General features: G+C 37.9%; 2 protein-coding genes across 16 annotated transcripts in view; one reads left to right on the top strand and one right to left on the bottom strand.

Annotated features, from left to right (window-relative positions):
• LOC310905284 (uncharacterized protein) overlaps positions 1-20,805 on the bottom strand; it is a 289,193-nt gene that overhangs the window by 13,171 nt on the left and 255,217 nt on the right. The window contains exon 5 of one of the 4 annotated variants that reach the window (XR_014588899.1): positions 6,588-7,178. The exons of the other annotated variants lie outside the window; for them this stretch is intronic. The gene's annotated coding sequence lies outside the window, so the exon portion shown is untranslated. Of the gene's footprint in view, positions 1-6,587; positions 7,179-20,805 lie in introns of those variants that run through there. 4 annotated transcript variants of the gene reach the window in all.
• ADAMTS18 (ADAM metallopeptidase with thrombospondin type 1 motif 18) overlaps positions 1-20,805 on the top strand; it is an 84,508-nt gene that overhangs the window by 61,181 nt on the left and 2,522 nt on the right. For 11 of the 12 annotated variants that reach the window (XM_083851354.1, XM_083851356.1, XM_083851363.1 and 8 more), the window contains 6 exons: positions 6,437-6,578; positions 8,081-8,207; positions 12,754-12,958; positions 15,170-15,361; positions 15,717-15,929; positions 17,380-17,527. In XM_083851354.1, the coding sequence (XP_083707480.1) occupies positions 6,437-6,578; positions 8,081-8,207; positions 12,754-12,958; positions 15,170-15,361; positions 15,717-15,929; positions 17,380-17,527 (1,027 nt within the window). Of the gene's footprint in view, positions 1-6,436; positions 6,579-8,080; positions 8,208-12,753; positions 12,959-15,169; positions 15,362-15,716; positions 15,930-17,379; positions 17,636-20,805 lie in introns of all 12 variants that reach the window. The other variant, XM_083851357.1, reaches the window with a different exon arrangement.

Raw genomic sequence — 20,805 nt, 5'->3', positions numbered from 1 at the left:
AAGTGGTAGAAACATGATAGTTAAATGATAATCTGGGATCAGAAATTAATACCAGGTTTTTAAATATGGTTTTGGTAGCATAATTGTCTCATCTTAAATGGAAACATATTGGATTTTTTTAAGGTAGTTGAATGTATTCAGTTTATTTATTTATCTGTCATTTGGTCAAAGGTCATTTGGGCACCACTTCCATTTAAAGACCTCAACAGTGTTTTTCTGTTAACCTGAGGAGGAATGAACAGTAAATTCATCATTCATTCATCTAGCTTTGAAAATGAGGGCTGGCAGTGGTCACCACTAAATGCTGAAAGTACTTTCTATACGGGGCTAGCAGGGACATTGGTGTCAGAGGGCTCTACTGATACAGATCTTGTGTGAGGGTCACATGTGACTTCCATTTGTTGAAATATTCACTCACCCTCCACAACTAAGTCAAATTACAAGAAAGAGTCTGAAAGCGCAAGAAAAACCCGCACTGTTAGGTTGGCATGAAAAATATTGCATGACCAGGGATCGATAAACTAACTTAAAAACACAGTAGTTCAATAATGTGGTTTTCCCTTCTACCAATAAAGTGAGGAAGAATGGATTGATTTGAGAACTCAAATCTGATTTGAGAAAGCACTGTAAAGCTTTTCAGGATGAGATAGAATCAGTATCCTCACTGAAATTTACCTTAAACTTGGTGAAATATTGTATCAAGGAATTGTGAAATCTTGGTAAAAAAACATGGTTTACTTTGACAACAGTAAGTAACAGTTGGAAAGGATGCTTTATAAAGAGGCAAATATTCATGGGAAGAGAAGGTGAATGGAGCTTCAAAGCAGGAAAATGTCTAATTAAAACCAGTAAATCACTTCCTCTTTGCCAATAGGAAAAAAAAAAGAGGGGAAAAGAGGCCAGGTGGAATGACTTTACTGATGATCTAGCTGCCACTGGGAGAAAGCCAAGTTGCAGTTATAAAACATTACATTTATTATCAGCTACTAGATGATAAATTTGTACTGATTTCCCCTAAAGAGAAAGTAAGTTAAAGAGAACTAAGATGTGCTTATAAGATACAGATGTTGGTTCAATACAAACAGATAAAAGGGTTTTCCTTTAGTGAAGAGAGACTAGCTGGACAGTATCCCTGAAGGTTGTACATTTAGCATGTGAACAGTAAAAAAATCGAGACACAATAACAACAGAAGATAAATTTGAAACAGCTGAAGTAGAAATGAGATCATACAGGACCTTTCAAGGTTACTGTTTTTTTGTGATTTTTTTTTTTCCTTTTAATGACCTTAGTGGACTTTCTTGAAAAACAATAGTTTGTCATAAGCTTTTAGTTAAGATTTTGTTTAAAGTGACTTTAGAAATACTGAAGGGATAAAAACCCTTTTGTTTTAAGGTTTGGCTTAAGTAACCGATGTAGATGCAATTCTTCCTTTGCTGGTGCTTTTCTCTACAGGTGTTCTCCCACTTTCCTTGGAAGCTCCTGCTGTTGGCCACTGTCAAGGCATGTCAAAGCCCCAGCAGCTGCCCATTCAAGCCAGTGGTCCTGTTCTAAACAGGAACAGTTTTCCACCAGCACATGCTCCATGCTTATATTTACACTACTGAAAACAGAGTAAATTCATGAAAGTCAGTGGAATTAATCTTGACTGATCAGAGAAATCAGAATCTGGCTTAGCATGTTGGATGTTAAAATATATATTAAATGGCATGTAGATTCAGAGTGGATATAAACTGCAGGTCTCACAAGCATCTTTCTGAAAACCAAATCGAAAAAGCCAGACACTAGTCTTCAACACAGCCAAACTTCTTAGTCTGCCCTTATTGGTGTAACTGATGGCTCACTGGAGATAGCTCAACTCCTCCACATCTACCTAAAGAAATTATCAAAGACTTACAAAACAAGGGAGTGACCCAGGAAATGTAGATGCAATTTGAAGCTGCAGATCAAAGCTACCATGTGCGCTGGGGTTCAAAGTCTGGGCTCATGCCCATTTTGTAAATTATCCCCATGTAGAATGAGTAAAGATGAAAATACATGAAGCATATATGGATAAACAGTAGCTATGCATTTATCTGGCTTTTTATTTAACCTCACCTCAATTCTCTAGGTGGTATAAGTGTATTACTCCTTCACAGAGATACGGATTCATTTTATAGCTTGTTAACCTGCCAGACACTTGTATGCTTTCCTGTATATTAGACAGAATATTATGGGAGAAAGAGGAGTTTATCTTGTCTAAATTAATCTATTTTAATTCAGTGTATTGCAAATGACTTCACATACACATCTTACAATAAAAGATACCTTAAAAGCACAATGACTCAATCGTAAAAAAGACATTGATAGGCTCTTTAAAATGTTGACCTTCGAAAAGGAGTATTGTATTAGAGACTTAGGATAGCCATGGGGAAAAAAAGAATCTCAAACAAAGGAGCAGATGCATGGCTAGTTTAGAAAATGTATTGGCTTAGCTTTGAAATCAAAATTAGCAGCAAAAGGAAAAGGTTCTTTACTCAGGAGAATTCAATTTATCCATTGTTTTAACATTTTATGCCCTAAGCAAAAGCCACAGTTCTTTTTCTTCAGAGTAGATCTGGCAGATTCCAGCCACAGAGTCTGTGGTTTTCAAACTCAAGAAGCTGTAAATTTTATAACTCTGCGCCCTGCGGTCAGAGCTGCTGAGTGTTGTGTCTGAAGTCAGGTGGCTGGTGTGTTAAAGGTAGACATTAAACAGTTCTATTGAGGAACTGGAAATGTTTAAGGAGGTTGTTTGCCAGCTGTAAATTTGGGAGCAAATGCCAGTTGGCTGAAAAGATGCTGGAATGCATCCAGTTAAGTAGACTTGCACTGGAGGTCTTTCCAAATTTGTAGGTCTGATAACTTGGCTGTATACGCAGACTTCAGTTATTGGGTTGTTAAGGAAGGGCTTTATAATGAATGTTTGAAAATACGAAAAAGAAAAATTTTTATATGCTCATTACTTTGGCAAAATTGTAACTTTGCAATAGCATTGCATTCCTGATGAAGACTTGGTTCAATGTTACACACTGTATAACATTTTTCAGCTGAGTGCCAGGGACTTTAAATTATATGACTTTGTGTCCTACAATATTTTGTCCCCAGTACTTTTCCAGAGTTTGATTTTGCCCTTTTTCTTTGTAGCTGCCATGATACAAGGATGTAGGAGACCTGAATGTAATGCAGCTCCTGCTTTGTAAACATTCCCTCTTGTTTAATAAGTGGGAAGGGTCTGTAGTTTTGGCTGCTGGTTGGGAGAAGGAGAGGAAGTTACAGACTTCAGCTCTTTCTTACAATTGGATCTGCTTTCCAATGCACAAGAAGGGGGTGTAGCCTAATGGCTTGAAATGTGTACGGAACAGCCTGCATGATGTACAGGATTTACCCCACAGGCACTCACTCAGCTGGAGGCTGCAAGGTTCTGACATCATCGCATGGTTCTCTGAAGTGACAGACACTAACATATCTTGTTCTAACTCGTCAGACATCATTTGCTCTCGTTCCATTTGCTGTGTTGAAGCACCAGGAGAACATTGCTCCAGAGGAGTAAAACTGGTTGCAACAAAAATGTTATTCTTCTCATCCTCCTTCTTTTGTGTTCTGAATTTGTTGCTCAGGATGCATTTGTTTTGTTTCTTACCTCTACTACCACCAAGTAAAGAACAATTTCAGTCTAATATTTCAAGATATTTGTGTTAGGTAAGTTTTAAGCTTTACGGTTATTTTTGCCACCGGCATAGCACAGCTTTGTGACAGTTGTCAGAATCAAATGAGGCAAGGGCTCACCCTTACATGAGGTCTTGAGGCATGGACAAAACATCCTCCGCTTTTGACACACAGCTTACAAAAGGGCCAGGTAGAATTTCAGCCCATGCACTTGAAAGAACATATAGCACCTCGGGAAATGAGAGAAAGAGCATCCTCATGGGTTTGGGAAAGAGGAAAGAGACTTTATCTGTTTGTTATTAGGCAGGTCTTTTCTATCACAAGAATAAAATAAAGCTATTGTCTGAAATTGTATTTGAACAGGCCCAGTAAATGTTCTGTTAATGAAGAGTGACTTTATGCCCCCCCATTACTGTGAATGAAGTTCTGTGAGGAAGAGTGGCCCCAGCTATTAGCAGTGAAAGCAGAGGAGCTATACTAACACTAGATTTTGTGGTCTTGTTCTTCGTTTGATATACTGACCTTCCACAGTTGCTAAATAGCAACTAAATAGGAACACACTAAAAATATATTTCCACAACCTGCGGAACCTGCCAACCTGTTTTGTTCTAGAAATTTTGACACCCATGGGCTTGAAGGTTGAGATTCAAAGTGACGGTGGAATAGCTGCTGTAATAGAGTTGGACTTTTTGCCATCAGCACTTGTATAGCTTTCTAAAAATCAAAACGGATAAGGAGACATTTTCCTTCACCTGAAGGGGCTGCTAAATCTTATAAAACATTCACTTCACAGCGGACAGTGACGAATAGCCAAGGAAAAAAGAAAATCCTGAAAAAAAGTTACATTGATAAGGTTTGAATAGGGCATAGTAAATAAGGCACAAATCCACACGGTAAAGAATGAGCATGAAGTAAAATACGGAAATTTTGTCACATGCTTATTAGTGAGCACTGAATGTTGTAGAGGCTTTCACTGTCACATAAATTCTCTTTTGCAATATGTAAATTTTCAGAGTATTTTAAAACTCTTGGTTCCATTTTAAAATGTTGTTATATTTCTTGGTCTTAAAAGACAAGAGAGTAAATTTGTTGATATTTTTTGAACCCTATCTATATAGAGATCAGTTCTATCTGCATGGGTGTGCTTAAGCACTCAGGTTAGACATCACACAAACTTAACTGACAGTGTCTGCCATATTTCATTAATAGTTTGAATAGGAATCATTACTGTAAAGTGGAATCATACTCGAATTGCTAGTGCTTATCAAAAAGCATATTTTGGAACTGAGGTAAACCGCACCTGATCTTTACATTGCTATGACCAGATCCATACTGGTGAATAATTAAAACTTAGTAGAGCTCTGTAACTGTAAACTCTTGCACTTTTTCTATTAAGTATGAACATAAATGCACTTTACTGCCAAAAGTAGCTTCTAAAATAAATAAATTGCTAAATACAGTTTTCTCCCCAAGTTTAGGTATGTGTCAGATTTTCATGCATCTTGCATTGATTTTAATTCAGACTGAAATTAATACAGTGAATTGGAGGAAGCTGTCTCCATGAAAGTTACAATATAATTCATTACTAAAATATTGCACCTCCAAGAGGTAGATTGCCTGAGTTAAGTGACAAGGATTGTTATTGTAGCCAGTAACCACACTGTCTACAATTTTTCTAACACATTATGGTAAAATCAAGAATAAAAGATTTTTCCAATCCTTTTTTTCCCTGTAGACAAGACATCCAGGGACAGGTCCTCAGCTGGATTGAAGCTTTTTCAGTTTCAATCATCTTAAAAAAAAAACAGCTGAGGGTCTGCCAAATGAAACTTATCACCAGTCAGCACAGAAAAACATTTTTTACAAGGAAAAAAAATCAATTTTATACCCTCAGGCTCAAGAAGTGAGGAAGCCATCTCTAACTAACTCTATTCCCAGTCTCCACACAGCTATACTACTGCTTTGCTCAAGCTTCTTGCAGTAAAGCATTTGAGTCTTGCTTACTCAGTGAGCGAATGCTTCTTCATTCATAGAATCATAAAATCATGGACTGGTTTGGGTTGGAAGGGCCCTTAAAGAGCATCTAAGTCCACCCCCCCCTCCACAGGCAGGGACAACTTCCACTAGAGCAGATTGCTCAAAGCCCCATCCAGCCTGACCTTGAATTCGTAGAAGGCATTGTGGAAGGATCAGTTAGCCTAGTGTTTGCTGGCTAGAAGATAGGAAGTATCTCCCTTTCCCAAATCCTTAATCCTTCCACTGCACTGGCACAAGCAAACTCCAGAACCTGCCCATGAGCCCCCGGTGAAGGCAGGGATCCGCCTGTTAGGAGTCCATCTCAGGAGACGAGCACGGAGTGCTGGGCCATGGCCAGTGACATACACTGTATTGCCAAAAGTCCAGACAATATTTCATGTCTACTGAAGGTATTTCTGCTTCATCAGTCCAGTCAAATGCCTTCTGATTTAAAGGAGCATTGTGCTGGCATTTCTGTACTCTGCTTATATGTCCTGCGGGTGCTGGGCCAAGCAAACACTTTGCTTTTAAGGAATTACTTTGATGAGTTTTAGCTTAACAAAGAATCAGGTCTCCAGCAAATTCTTTCACAAACTCTGTGTGTGTAAATATGTTATGTGTGTATCATGGTTAGTTCATATGCCTTCCAAATGACAGAATCCTTTTTTTTAACTCCTCTCTCCCCGCTTCTTTTTTTTTTTTTTTTCCAAACAAACCCCAAATACCCCTCTCTAGATCCTGTTACAAGGCAAAAATCCTGGGATTGCTTGGGAATATACATTTTCCAAAATCAACACTGAGAACAAGACATCTGTCAAAAAGCACAGCCACTCCTGGGTGACGGTGCAGTCAGAGTGCTCAGCTACTTGTGGTGGGGGTAGGTAACTTTCTAATTTCCAGTGCTCTTCTTTTTCATTTTTAAGGCATCTCAAACATTTCAGCTGCCTTTAATTTTGAAAATTGTTTATAAATACAGACAGAAGGTTACACTGAACACCTGGTCCTTATTTTTTACCTGACAACTTATAACATCAATGAAGTACCGTCACACTTCCTTTGTAGTAGAAAAAAATCCTGGCAGTCTCAGTTCATGTCACTTATGGGGAGGACAATCTGTAGGCATATAATATCTTGCTCTTGAAGTAACATGGAAATTAACTATGTGCTTTGATGTAGTTGTAATTTGGGAACATAGAAAGATAACAAATAGTACAATTTATCTATCTGTAAAGAGTAACTGAAGACTAAAGTATTATAAAGACCTTTATTGACAGTTGCACCCTGGTCTCACTGTTTAATTACAAATATTTGAGTTCGGCCAGATTAAATTCCGAAATTCTACGTAAGATAAAGGTTTCTTATTAACATATTCTTCTAGGCATTTGCTTTGCTCAGAACATGTATATTTTAAAATCCCAGATGCTCTGTCAGTCAAAGTAGGATGTAGTGAAAGCAGGAAACTGGCAAATGGGAAATCCTGGAAAAAGAATTGAGAGCAAAAAAAATATTGGCCTTTAAATCAGAACTGGGTCATATAAACAAGATTGTATGATGCAGCTGTCCTTAACGTCAAAGAACTGGACTAGATGACCATGGAAAAGCCATGTTATGCTCCTGTATTGGCAAAAAAAATGCAGGTGAAATTCAGGAATATCTTTTTAGTGTGTTGTTAGACTTCACAGCATATCAGTACACTGTTCAAGGCCCACCATGAGCACTGTAGACAAAATACAGCTACTCTATTTTTCTTGCTTCCCTTTAAAACAAATGAAAGTTTGTTTTAAGCAGCGTGGATAAAGACAATGGAAGTAACCATGTTTCCAGATTTGACTTGCTGTGCCCAATGAACCATATGTGAGGTGATCGCTACATCCCAATTAAAGGATGTATCTATAAAATCATTTAATTAGTTAAGGCATTTGTCATCTTCCCTATAGTCTGACCTGATGTAGAAAATAGATAGAAACTAGGTACAGGAGCCTGCAGATCTCTGAAGTGTGTAAAAATACTGAAAAATCTGCAAAATGTTTTGTTGCCATTTGCAAGCACATGAGGAGAGCTCTAAGCAAGTGCTGCTGGTTTCTGCAGGGAATTAGGATTTGAAGCATTACTGATTTTTGCTGGAGGAAGATTCTGCAAATATGCCATTTATAACTAAAACATTTCATCTGACTTCAATAGTACCTGTGTAGCAGAGAAGGAAATTAGTGTTAAAAACTTGTTGCCAAATGAAATCCTATTTTACTTAGTTCATGTCAGTGGAATTGTACCAAGGATGAGCTTGGACTTGTTTAGATAAAATTCTTTTCTACTACTTTTTCTCTTATATTTTGAGTAAACATTTATTTTACTACATTTTTTTTTCTAATACTTCCATAGGACACATTACAACAAAAGCAATTTGTTTAGAAGATCATCGTACACGAGTTAATTCCTCCTTTTGTGGTGCAAGGACGAAGCCTTTAACTGAAACAAATCTATGCAATACTAATCCCTGCCCAGCATAGTAAGTTCTCTTTATTTTTTCTACCTTTTGTTGTGGCTTATGACTGAGTTAGCCAGCAAGGAAGTCCTGATAGGCACACAGAATTGTATAGCCTGCTAGATGAACCTCTTTTTATTCTGTAATTTAAAACAGTAATTGTTTAAAAATGCTAGTTGTGTAGGCTTCTGCCCAATGATAATAATAGAGGCAGTATTTCTAATGTTGCTAAGCAAGACCTCCTGAGGATTGCTTGCAGCTCTGTCACCATGCTGGGGTTAGCTATGTGACACTAAGTAATCTAAATTACTTAGGGGCCCATTCTGCCACCTTTACTCACCTTGAATCAATAAGACCATTTCCTGAGTAAAGTGCTACTCCCCATGTGGAGACTTGGCCCTCTGACTCAGATTCCACATATTAGATTAGGCTAAAAGAATCTTGTGAAGTGTAATTAGTGATTTTTGGACAAAATGCTCCATAGAGGATTATGACACCAATAAGAGGACTATTTAAGCCAAATAAATTGTCAGCAATGCTCCTGGTGCCCACAAAAATAAATATGAAGACATTTCCTATGTTAACAATCTTATTTTCTAAAAGACATAAGAAAGTGAGATGCAAAGGAAGACAATGACATATAGATAAGCCGTTAGAATCCAGCTGGTATAAATCAATAGAGCGCCTTTAAAAACAAAGGAGTTACACTGATTTATAGTAGCTGTGGTAGGGATCCTTTGGAAAAAAAAATGTTGCGTGTTCATATAATTAAGCACAGTATCATGTGGCTTAGAATATACATGGGTAGATTTAAGGACGCATTGAGCATCTTTCTTCTGCTGTTTTTTCCATATTTGGACTCCTGACTTGGCGACCTTAGCATTTTTTTAATTTTATATTAAACATGAGAAAATTATATTGGACAAGACATCCGTGACTTCCAGAACAGGAGTTTTTCTAAAGCGATATGTTGAAAATATTAAATGTTGCAGAAGAAAATAAAGAGAGGTAAAAAAGCAGTTCAAGTGCACAAGTAGCAGAAGGTAGAAGAAATGGAGGAAAGCTCTACTCCTGGTGTCATCTGGTGGTTTTACTCTGCAGTGATAAAAGCAATGGGTGGTAAAAGCAATTAGCTAAGCCCACTCCCACACTTCATAAAAATAACACATTTAATGAAGTTTAATAGGCTTTCCCTATCTTCCCCAATGCAGAAGAGGATGATGGGACAAAGCAGAAAGATATACATGCTCTGCAGTGGCTTTGTTTTTGCTTAAAAATCCAAAGTTTGCAATGTGTTTAACATTCTAAAAAATAGTCCAGTAATAGTTTGGAATTTCCTGCAAAATTTAAAGATTACAGCAGAGAACACAAAATCCAAATGGCAAATTATATACTATGACCACAAAAGGATAGAGATAAGATTTAAATAATGGCAGCATGTCACATCAGAGCCCCATGTTCCTGTTTCAGCAGTTTCTTTAGATTGCTTTTAGCCACATGATTTTCTGAATACTAATTTTATGTAATCTTTGTAGCCAAACACAATCTGTTTGTATATGACTTATCTTCTGCCAGAATTATTTTTATCCAATGAACACAGTATCGTGTAGACAGAAATGCAATGTCTGTGATGTTCCCAGGAGTCTTTTTAAGCTGCTTATGCTTACCTTCATTTTGATGTGGTATTGTTGAATTATAAAGCTTCAGCAAGTGATCTTCATTTCTATTTTGTCCCTCTGGACCACACAGAAAATTTCTATTTCTATTAAACAGAGATCCCAACTTATTTTAAAGATCCACTGATATAACTGAAAATGCTGAATATCCTTTTTGACATGCAGTGCAATATTTTCATGCTAAACTAGCTCTGATAGTCTTGGATTTACTACAACACAATTAATGACTTCATGCCTAAAAAGAAAAGCTGTAAAAGCCTCAAGCCCTCAAAAAAACTACGCCTTTCAAGAAGAACAGTTCTACTCACTAATTAATTATTTTTAAAATCCTGAGGATATATTCATGTATGGAGGATCTACGTGTAGGACCATGTCTTAAGTTAACAGATTGCCATTCAACTGAGTGAAACTATGCCAGATCATCTTTGCTGAGGAATCTGCCTAGAAAGTCATTACATGTAATTTTACCCACAAAACTGAGACTGTCAACATAAAATATATATATATATATTTATATTAATAAATACAGTGGAGGAGACAAGGAATGCTTAATAGCCAGCAAATAGAGAAGAAACAAATACGGTAGGCCTAACAGGCAAGAGAAGGTGGTGAAAAAATAGATGAGATACAAGTGTGTCTGTTTTGTGACTTAAAAGAGAAGACACCAGTCTTGTAAAGGTCAGTGAGGAATACTTACTGCATAAGGACAAAGACTTAGTGGTCTGAGGGAGAACAAAACTACGACCCTAACAGTAAGAACACAGGCATCAGAACTGCACACTGTTGTTGGGTTTCAGAGCTGCCAAATCTGCTCATAATTAGTTAGTTATTCGAGCTAATGAAAGATACTCTTGGATCACAGCCCAGATAATCCTGGAAAATGGCAGTTTACTAGAGGACATTAAAGCAAGTTTATTGCCCTCTCCTCAGTGAAGAAAGGAACTTTCTGGACACTTATGGTGAATAAACTCTTAAAATGTTCGCTTTTGATTGCTCTGCCAATCATAGTTGTCAGAAACATCAAGGAAAACTAATTAAAAGCTGTAGAATGGATTAAAACTCTATCTTCTATCCAGATGTTTGTATTGCAAAGGTCCAAACATTTATATATCAGGCAAAAAGGAAATTTCTGACGTGTGCTGGAAATACATAACTACTGACTTCTTATATTAATATTTCTTTGCACTTAAATTATGTCTTTTTATATTTCCCACTACTTTTGGCAGTTACTGAAGTTCCTAGATTGAGCATTGGGATTTCTTCTGTTCCCAAAGGAATTTTACCAGAATAGGCCTTTTATACATTTCTTACCAATTAAAATTAGTTTTGTTTACAGGCAGATGTGAACAGACAGGCTAATGAGATGCTGGACATCTTTCACACAGTAAGAAAATAAAAAACAAAACAAAACTTTCCTGTCATTAACACTCTATGTAAGCAGCTATTCTAGTCATTACAGGGCTAATGCTGTGAGAAATGATGGAAGTAGGGATAGGAGAAGCAGCTGGATTTGAGACAAAAAGCCCTTTTCTATGACATCAATTATTAACAATCCGTAAAACTGTTGTTTTAAAATACTTAGTTTAAATTCAGTGTTGGGTATTTGAATGAGTTCTCAACTTGAGCAATCATTTAAACATTCTTAATTTCCTTTGTTTTCTTCACCCCTGTTTTCCCATTGAGTTGTTGGTTATGGTCTCACATCATAAGCCTTCGGAGACAGACACAGTTGTGTGTTTGCGAAGTGACACACAAGAGCTGGGGAATCCGCCCAGTCCTTCTATAACAGAAACACTGAGCAGCTATTGACATTTCAGAACTGAACTTAGCCTAAGCGACTGGCAGTGACTATTCAGGCTTTGTGTAATTTTAGTGACAGCATGCATAACTGAAGCTTGCCTGTGACTGCAGCATAGATTTGCCCAACGGATTTTGCTGGTTGAATTCCTACTGTTTTATTTAGATTCCACATCATCTGTCTGCCAAATTTATTAGTCTGAGGACAATTAAATCCTCCAAACACTAACAACGGGACTGCTGATTTTAGCAAGTATGTTCTTTTTTGTAAATAGAGTAAAGCTAAGGTTTGCCATTGATATTGCTGGACAGCATCATGCCAACATTTGTCAACCTAAGCAAGTGTATCTATGCACACATCATTGGGAGGTACCTGCCCAGCTAAATTGGCCCCACTCTTCCCTTGCCATGCCAGCTTTTTCCTTGTGTAAGCTTAGGTGGATCTTCCTCCTCTCTCTGCCTTCTGACAGAGACTGAAACAAGGGAAAAATGTAACAGCAAAAGGCAAAACTTTCCAGTGATACAATCTCGTCTATTTACAGACCTGGCTATCCATCTGACTTTTCTTTTGGCCTCTGGTCTGTTAGTCTATTTGGAGGTCTCTTCAGCAGCTGAAGTGACAAAAGTGATCATCCTATCATTTCTTTAGAGAAGATTTTTCTTTTCCTTTTTTAGAGAGAGTTTTTCAGTTAAGACATTGACGTGGTTAAAAAGGAATGGTGATTTGTTAGCCAGATCCCTAGATTTTCTAGATACTCCACCAGCCTCAATGGCAGTGTCTCCCTCAGTCCCTGTGGAACTCCAAATTCTAGGTCATATTCATAGGCAAGTTCATTCTGGTAGATGAGAACTGTAAATAAGTAATACTGGTTTTTCTAGTCGTATGACTTATATTTCATCCCTATCAAAATGTTCTCTGCTTTGAAGATAGACTAAGTAACTAAGGCTTTTTGATTGCTTGAAAAGATATCGGTACATCAGTAGAGTAGACTAAGCTGAATCCCTGAGTGATTCACCTTTGATAGGTGGCTCAAATACATTGATTTTATAAAGCTAATTAGCCTCCTGTGTTTCTAATATATATTTTCTCCGCTAAGCTGGTCACCAGGCGAATGGGGTGCATGCAGCAAGTCTTGTGGAGGCGGGCAACAAAGTCGTCTCATTCAGTGTGTCCAGAAAAAGGCTTTCCAGAGAGAGGAGGTAGTGGCCCACTCCCTGTGTCCTGTCAGCACCCCTGCCCAAGTGCAGATGTGCAACAGTCAAGACTGCCCACCTGAATGGAGCCCTGGACTATGGTCTCAGGTAACTTGAAAAACTTATATTTTCTTTTGCTGGAATAATGAAAATACTGCCAAAATCTCTGCTCAAGAAGGAACAGTGTAAACTTTGTGAAAATCAGTATTTTGCGAATAGCTCTATTTATAAAGGTAACATGTAAACAACGTATATATTTTACCTAGCCTTCATAAGTGGTCGGACAGGAGGGGTTACCAGAAGGGGACACGTGATGTCCTGCTGGGTACATACAAACAGATGGAAGATTTTTCTGGTTTCATAACTTAAGGCTCTACGAATTCTTCAAAGCCATAAACTCCTCTCTGAGATCAGTTCCCACAGCAATATTAACTTTTCTTAGAGATGACAGGCAGTCAAGGATGAAGAAGTATTTGGACATGCTTATTTGCATACACACTTTTGAATTGTGGGTTGATAAATCTGTGATTTACATGTGCAATAATAATTTCTGTACTTTTGCCTTTGTCAGAATAACTCTTCTTTAGCATACTTTAGAATATCACTGTACTTAATTTCCACGAGGGGCATAAGGCCCCTAGGCAGATTCCTATGTGTACACACCCTGATTCACAAACCTATGAAATGCCTCACATTAAACCAATCTAAGTTAAAAAGCATACACACACAAACAAAACTCATCTCTGCTCTTTCTTTCACTATTGTTGCTGCTGGTATGAACTACAAATGTAAGGATAGATCAAGTACTGGGAAAGTCTTAGATGTAAGAGAGAGACAACAGTACACCTATATCAAAGGGAGTGACAATATTTTGATTTTTCCATCTTCATTTAATGAGATTCAAGGTGGATTTAAATTTACTGAAAATTCTGTTACTTTTATGTACAATTCTTGGTGCTGTTACTCTTTAGGTCCTGTTCAAGACTGTCTTGACATTCTGGGTTGAGAAGTACAGATTGCTTCTCTGGGGGAGTGCCCTGTAATGGACTGTGACAGACGAGTAGCTTTTTTTTCCAGCATATGTGAGCAAAACTTTACTACGGCAAGAGATTGTAAAAAACAGATATGGTGATTAGATATTTAAAAAGGAAGAACAAAGTCTTCAAACATATTCACACTTTCAAACTTTATTTCAAATTAAAAAAAAAATAAATCATTTTTCTTCCTCTTCGGGAGGTGTATAATTCAAGCTGGGATTTCAAATAAGCCTGTGAAAATTAAGTTCACAAGTCCTGCCTAAAAGTAGCGAGCAGGCCTGTTGAACAAGTCGGTGAAGATTTCTAGAGTCAGCTGAAAGCTCCTATATCGCAGGCTCAAAAGAGTTAAAGAAAAACAAATGCAAAATACCCAGTCTCTCTTCACTAATCAGGGAGTCATTTTAAATGATTTTTTTGTCTGTCTGGGGGGAAGATTACAACCAGATTTTCAGCAAACAGGTATTTCTAATGCATCTTCAGTGCAACTCTGCTTTCATGAAATCTTTTAAAAACATTTGTGATTTAATTTGTATAGTGATAATGTGGTATTCCACATTGGAATGTGCCTGTTAATTATTAGTAAGAAGAACACTTAGAAGAGGATGCAACAAGGCAGAAAGCTCTTTATTTCCTCATTTCACCAGAAATGGCTCATTAGTGCATTCTGTTGCATGCTAAGGCAATGAAAACTACGGAATGTCTTTTCAACTGAACCACGGCTCAGCAATACACATTTGTTCACTGGTGACTTGTCCTAAGCTTCATTGCAATCCTGGTAATTAACATATCTTTGGTCAAACATCCTAACGATTTTCTGTATCAGATTTTGTCTTGTGAGACTCATTTGTGAAGGAGTTATGTATAGATTCCCTGGATACCCTTGGGCCTATGTCAGGACAAAATAACAAACAGCTGAGAACATCTTGCTGTGGGAGAGCTTCAGAGGGAAGGTTAGAACCAGTTTTCAAGTATGTTGTCCAAGGAAAAACAATTTTGCTCACAAGTCTAACTTCTCTCATCTATTGAAGAGAGATATTACTTATCTGTCCTACATGGGGGCTGTAAGAGTTTGTAGTTTACATTACAAAAGTGCTTAGAACAATTCTTTAGAAGCAACACACAGATGTTGCTGTTATGTGTTTATGAATTGAATTTCAAGTTTACTTGCATTATAATGACAGCTACAGAGCACATTAACCATGGTTTCTATGCTTACTGCAAAATACAAATAATGTCAGTTTGCATTTCCTGTAGCTCAAATGAGAATTTCTTTCCATCACAGTGCTCCAAGACCTGTGGGAGAGGTGTTAAGAAACGGGATGTCTACTGCAAAAGTACTGGTTCTACCAAGCTTAAAATCTTGCCTGATAGTATGTGCAGCCAAGACCATAAACCTGAATCCCAGCAGACCTGTGTGCTAGGACGCTGCCCCAAAAATGACCGGCTGCAGTGGGTGATTTCTTCCTGGAGTGAGGTAAAGTGGTACAGCTACATGGCTCACTGTCTTCCTTCACTGGTCTTGACTTGGGGCACACACAAACTGTGTGGGGAAAAAGAAGCTAAGCTAACATTTGAAAATCAGGCGTTGTTTGCAAGCCACTATAAAAACAGTTCTTTAAATTCAGGTGTAGTTAGATGTACTCTATGTCTTTGTTTTTCTGGAATTCCTCTGACTTGGATTCATATTTCTTTTTATACATTGTGGAATGTGGTCTTTGTGGTTTTAGTAATGCTTTTGTAGTTTCACATAATTTGAGTTGTCTTGAGCATAGCACAGCCTTCTCTGAGGGCATTTCTATAGATGTAAAAGGTGTATGTTGCTTTTGCAGTGCTCAGCTTCCTGTGGCCCAGGTGTACACAAGCGAGAACTAAAATGTGGTGAGAAAAGCATCCATGGGAAATTGATCACCTTTCCTCAGAGAAGATGTAGAAACATCAAGAAACCAAACACAGACCTGGAAGAAGCTTGTAACAATGGAGCCTGTCCATCACAAATGTTGTATAACATGGTATCTGGCTGGTATTCCTCACCCTGGCAGCAGGTAGGAACAGGAAGCTTTCTTGCCTCATTCTCCCAGTCCCAGCTAGCACTGTCTCTCCAGCAGCATTTCATGTCTTGGATTTTCTGGAGTTTTTAAAGGAGCAAGTCTCCCTGCATGGTAGTTCATGTAGCATACCCTAGTGCACAGCATTAAAGAATGGAACAACTGCAAAGTGACTGCTGACTCCTGGACAGCGTATCCACTGTAATTAGAAGGTGGTTTTAGAGAGCACCAAACCTAGAGAAGTGGTGGTATCACATGCCACAGAATGGATGCTAGCTGGAACTGCATAAACATCCAGCATGGTGTAAAATGCTAAAGACTATGCCACTGTGACTTTAGGGCAATGTGAGTCTGAGCTACCCAAATTGAAGCTAGCTTGAGTCTTACGGTCATTGTGCTGTAGTCAAAAATGTTCAACTGTAGGGAGGAGGACAGAGGAGGTTATATCCCCAGTGCTGACAGTCCACGGGTGTCTCCTGCACACGCCTGTTCCCTAAGGAAGGTCACACCACTCAGCCACTGGAGCATGATGCAGCTGGTCCTTATCCATCATGTATTTTGGTGCAGTTCATTTCTTTGTCCTTTATCTGAAGAATGTCACCGTGACGTGTTCTTTGTGCTCCAGAGGCATCAGATTCCATGGTCGGTCCCCTATACTTCCTTCTCAGTCTTCTTCGAACTGCACTGTGGTTGAACTATTACATAGCTACATGCACAATGGATGTGAGGACCAGCACAGACTGCCTGGAATTCCCTAAATACTATGATTAATTATGGGATCAGTCTGTATTTGTTCCTACATTCTTGCAAACAAGCTTCTGTATTTCTGGAACTTATCTACTTTATGAGTCACATATCAATGAGCCACACACTCATTTAATAACATTTACATGAAACAATGTATGCCTGACAATTGTAATCAGATGAAAATGGTCACATTTATCTTAAAGACAACTTCTCATGAAACACATAGAAGTAAAATGCTTATTCATCTTAACATACTTCATAGATCTTCCTGAAAACGCATAGTGTTTTTCCCCAGATACTGCCATAATTATGGTTCCAGTGGGAGTTTTATCTCTGTTCAGACAGCAGGATTGGGACCAGAGGCTCAGAGTTCAAAAGAAATCAGTGCAGACAATCAGGAACAGGTTTTCTAAAATATTCAGTTTATGTCTAGATGCCTAAGTAAAGAACCAAATTTTCAGTGGAGTCCTTAAATAACCACACTTTCAGAAGGGTTCAACATGGAGAACAGATGCACACGTCTTTGAAAATTTGGTCCTGATGGGGATTGCCGAGCATCAACACATCAGATCCTGAAATCTTTCTGAAAGTCTCATCTTAAACCCTTGAAACTTTTTCCTTTGGCTTTCATGAGATCTGAGAGATTCCCTATAATTAAAGACAGCTTTTTTTTTTTTTTTTCCCCCCCTCCTGTCTACAGTGTACAGTAACATGTGGAGGGGGAGTGCAAACCCGGAGTGTACAGTGCCTACGTCAAGGGAGACCAGCTTCTGGGTGCTTGCCCCATCAGAAGCCAGCAATCCTGAGAGCTTGCAATACTAACTTCTGCCCAGCCCCTGTGAAAAGAGGTAAAACTCAGCTCTACATGCTGCTGCAGGGTTGGTTGCTTATATCTATATATATAGATATACTCTATATCCAGTAAAAATCATCTTTTCCAGTTACACCCACTGAAGGTTAGTATTTAGCATGTTCCTGCACAAATGAATTTTTCCCAACTTTGCAGCTTTACAGTTACTCTCCAATACTACAGTATCTCTCTTCTCAGAGTGAGCCCTCTTAAAGCAAACTTCAATATAACTAAGATTTTAAAAACATTTTTTAAAACATTTTAAAAATGTTTAAAAAAATAAAAAAATAATAATTTTATTTAAAAAATAAGGTATGTTTTAAAAATATTTTTTAAAGTTATACTGTTTGGTTCTGAGCTGCACCTTCAGATTATCTTGTTGATTCACATCAGAGTGTCCTATGCTGGTATTCTTTTATGATTAAAAATAGTGACATTTGAAGTAACAAATGAGAACTTGCCATTTATTTTTTAGTGTTTTAAAGTCCACCCAAGCTTCAGATTACACCCACCTCCAGGCTGTCCAAAAATGCTTTGTCTAGAGTGTACTTTCTCTTCTCTCCTCCTGATCAGTGTATGGCACATGCAGACAGGAAACAAGAAATTCATCTGTCTCCCCATTTGTGTCTGCTATATCCCTCCCCATCTCTTTACTGTGTTTTGCAATTCTGGAGGAGCAGAAGTAAGATGCTTTGTGTTAAAGATGGAATGGGAATTTTCTCAGAACCACCAAAAAAAGAGAGAGGTGCATTTGCACCATCCTGTGTATTTGCTCACAAGCTGGTACAGTTTGTGACTCCTTCTTAACTGAGGAAAAAAGCTCACGAGGTCCATGTTTGTCCCATATAACAACAGTTATCTAGGCATGTTAGAGCACTTCAAACATTAACTGTCAAAATATTGTACCTTAACCATCTTGTTACCATCTTAAAACAGGGACCTGAAAGTAACATCTATAAAACTTAGGCTGGATTACAAGAAAAAAAAAAAAAAAAAAAAAAAAAAAGAGAGTTGGAGGCAAAGGTCAAGCTCTGGCCCTGCATCTTGTAATTTGACATTAGGCAACACCCCCTCTTGTCTCTACTGATTTGTGACATTCACTGTGCACAGAAACCCTGTAAAACCCAGTGATGTCTTATGTGCTAGACCATTCTACTACAGCAACTCAAGACACACAGATTATCAAACTGTGATATCTGGGGGCCTGAATCCAAACTAGGATATACAGATGAAATGGTCCTAAAAGAGATAACGGAGCAGTTGTCCTGCTTCTACAGTTAAATGCTCTCAACAATTCAAATGCTAATGAAGCTTTCCAAAGTTCTGTTGTACTTCAGAATTTCTGTATTACATCCTCTTCTATCATGATACAGCAAGCACTTTTCTTTTACCCCAGCCTCCCTCTGCTTTATTTCATGTCTGAAGTAATGTCTGTTATTAATTTTGGCCTTGGCCTGTTTCTCTCTTGCCTCACATCTGCAGGAGCCCTTTCACCTTTATTATAACTGGGTCGTCAGGCTCTGGAGATCAATTATCTCCTCACTGCTCTCTAACTTTCTGTCTAAAGCAGCAAAAAGAGGGGGAACCAGCTGTGCTGGAATCACATTCAAGCAAATCAGTCTCTATTATCAGCCACGTAGCTCCAGCTCAGTGATCACAGTCAAGAAATTAATGTTTCAGGGAGAGTTTACACACTTTCCTAGACAAGCTGGGTCCTTTCCATCTGTTAGATGCAGTTACGGTCACCATAACTCCTAACATATCCAACTGCTTGAAATCAATCAAAATTAAACCAACATGTAAATACTTGAGTAAATAGAAATAAGGAACTGACAGCCTGATCCACATCCACTGAAGCTAGAGGGAGTATTTGTGTTCATTCCAATAGTCTTTGGATTAAGTCCCAAGAGTAAAGTTTTCGGCCACACCTCTGTAATGTTAGCATTGCACTCCAGTCTTCAGAAGGGAGATAAAGATTTATTAACATTGCCTTCTCATTTCTTAAAAAAATAAATTAAAAAAAAACAACTAGCAATTTGCAGATTTTGAAAATTTATGCTTACACCGCAGGAGATCTTTCTGACTTAGAATGGTTTTCCTTGCCTTGAGCTGTGCATGTCTTTCATTGGTTGCCTGCTTTGGGTCCTTCCAGTGGCAAATTCTGCAGGGGGGCATCAGATATAGTGAAAGCTGGTGCTAAACTACCATTTCCATCCCTACTGACATTCGGTTAAGAGTAGAAGCATAACATGGTAGAGTGGGAAGGCTACAGTATGACACTGAGCCACCCAGTTCCCAGAAAACTTTTTGTTCCAGGATAGTATTTTCTTTAGATAACATTTATAGATAGGATTCTGTTTTTAAAAATTGAGGAATATATTTTTTTTTCATTTTGCTATTCATTCAAACAATTTTGAGAGTGATAAATGTATACAACATCACCACTGCCATCATAAAATGTAAGTAAAAAAATGTGAAGCAGTGAATAATCAAAATAAATTCATACAAAGAGACTGGGATGACTCCTGAACCACAAACTGTGAAGAAGTTGCCTATGCTATGTAAGGGAGCATATATCTTTTATGACTCAACTTAGCTGATCTGAGAATGCAGACAACGGTGGCTAGATTGTCTTCAGTGTCTCCTTGTAAATTCCTTTTATTGACCATGTAAACAGTAGTTCTGAGAGCAGAATGGAATCTTTTCCCATGCTCATAGGAGATTTCAGTTTAGCTATAAATTTTGCTAAACCTCATTTAAATGTCTTACTGCTCTCCCAGACATTGTGAATTTGTTTATAAATCATCCATATGAATCATCACTCTGCTCTTTCAAAGAAAAGTAAAGCATCCACTACAAAACAGTAGAAAGCAGTAACTATGAAATGTTTTTTAAAGCAACTGGGCTGTATGTATAAATGATCTATACATAAATATGTGAAATAAAATCTTAATTGAAAAGTCTTATTTATTTTTGCAATTAAAAACTATGCTTTTCAGAAAAAAATGTTGTCAGCTATCTCTTACCCTATTAGTTAATTAAGATTTCACCAGCATGGCATAAAGTCCTAAAAGCCTGATTCATACCACCTAATTTAAATGTTTAAGTTAGAAGAGCGATTCCTTACACTCCCTGCATAAACAAAAGGAGAAAAATAAGTCACTTTGGAAAGCGTTGATATACAAACACACAGCAGAGCATTTTGTGCACATAACAGACTATGATCCATGCATTCAGTTTTCCATGCATTTTCTGTATATATACACGTAAACTCAA

Source organism: Anser anser (genome assembly GCF_964211835.1).
Source record: "Anser anser genome assembly, chromosome: 11".
NCBI classification, from domain to species: Eukaryota; Metazoa; Chordata; class Aves; order Anseriformes; family Anatidae; genus Anser; species Anser anser.
This window is presented reverse-complemented; position numbering and strand designations above follow the sequence as displayed.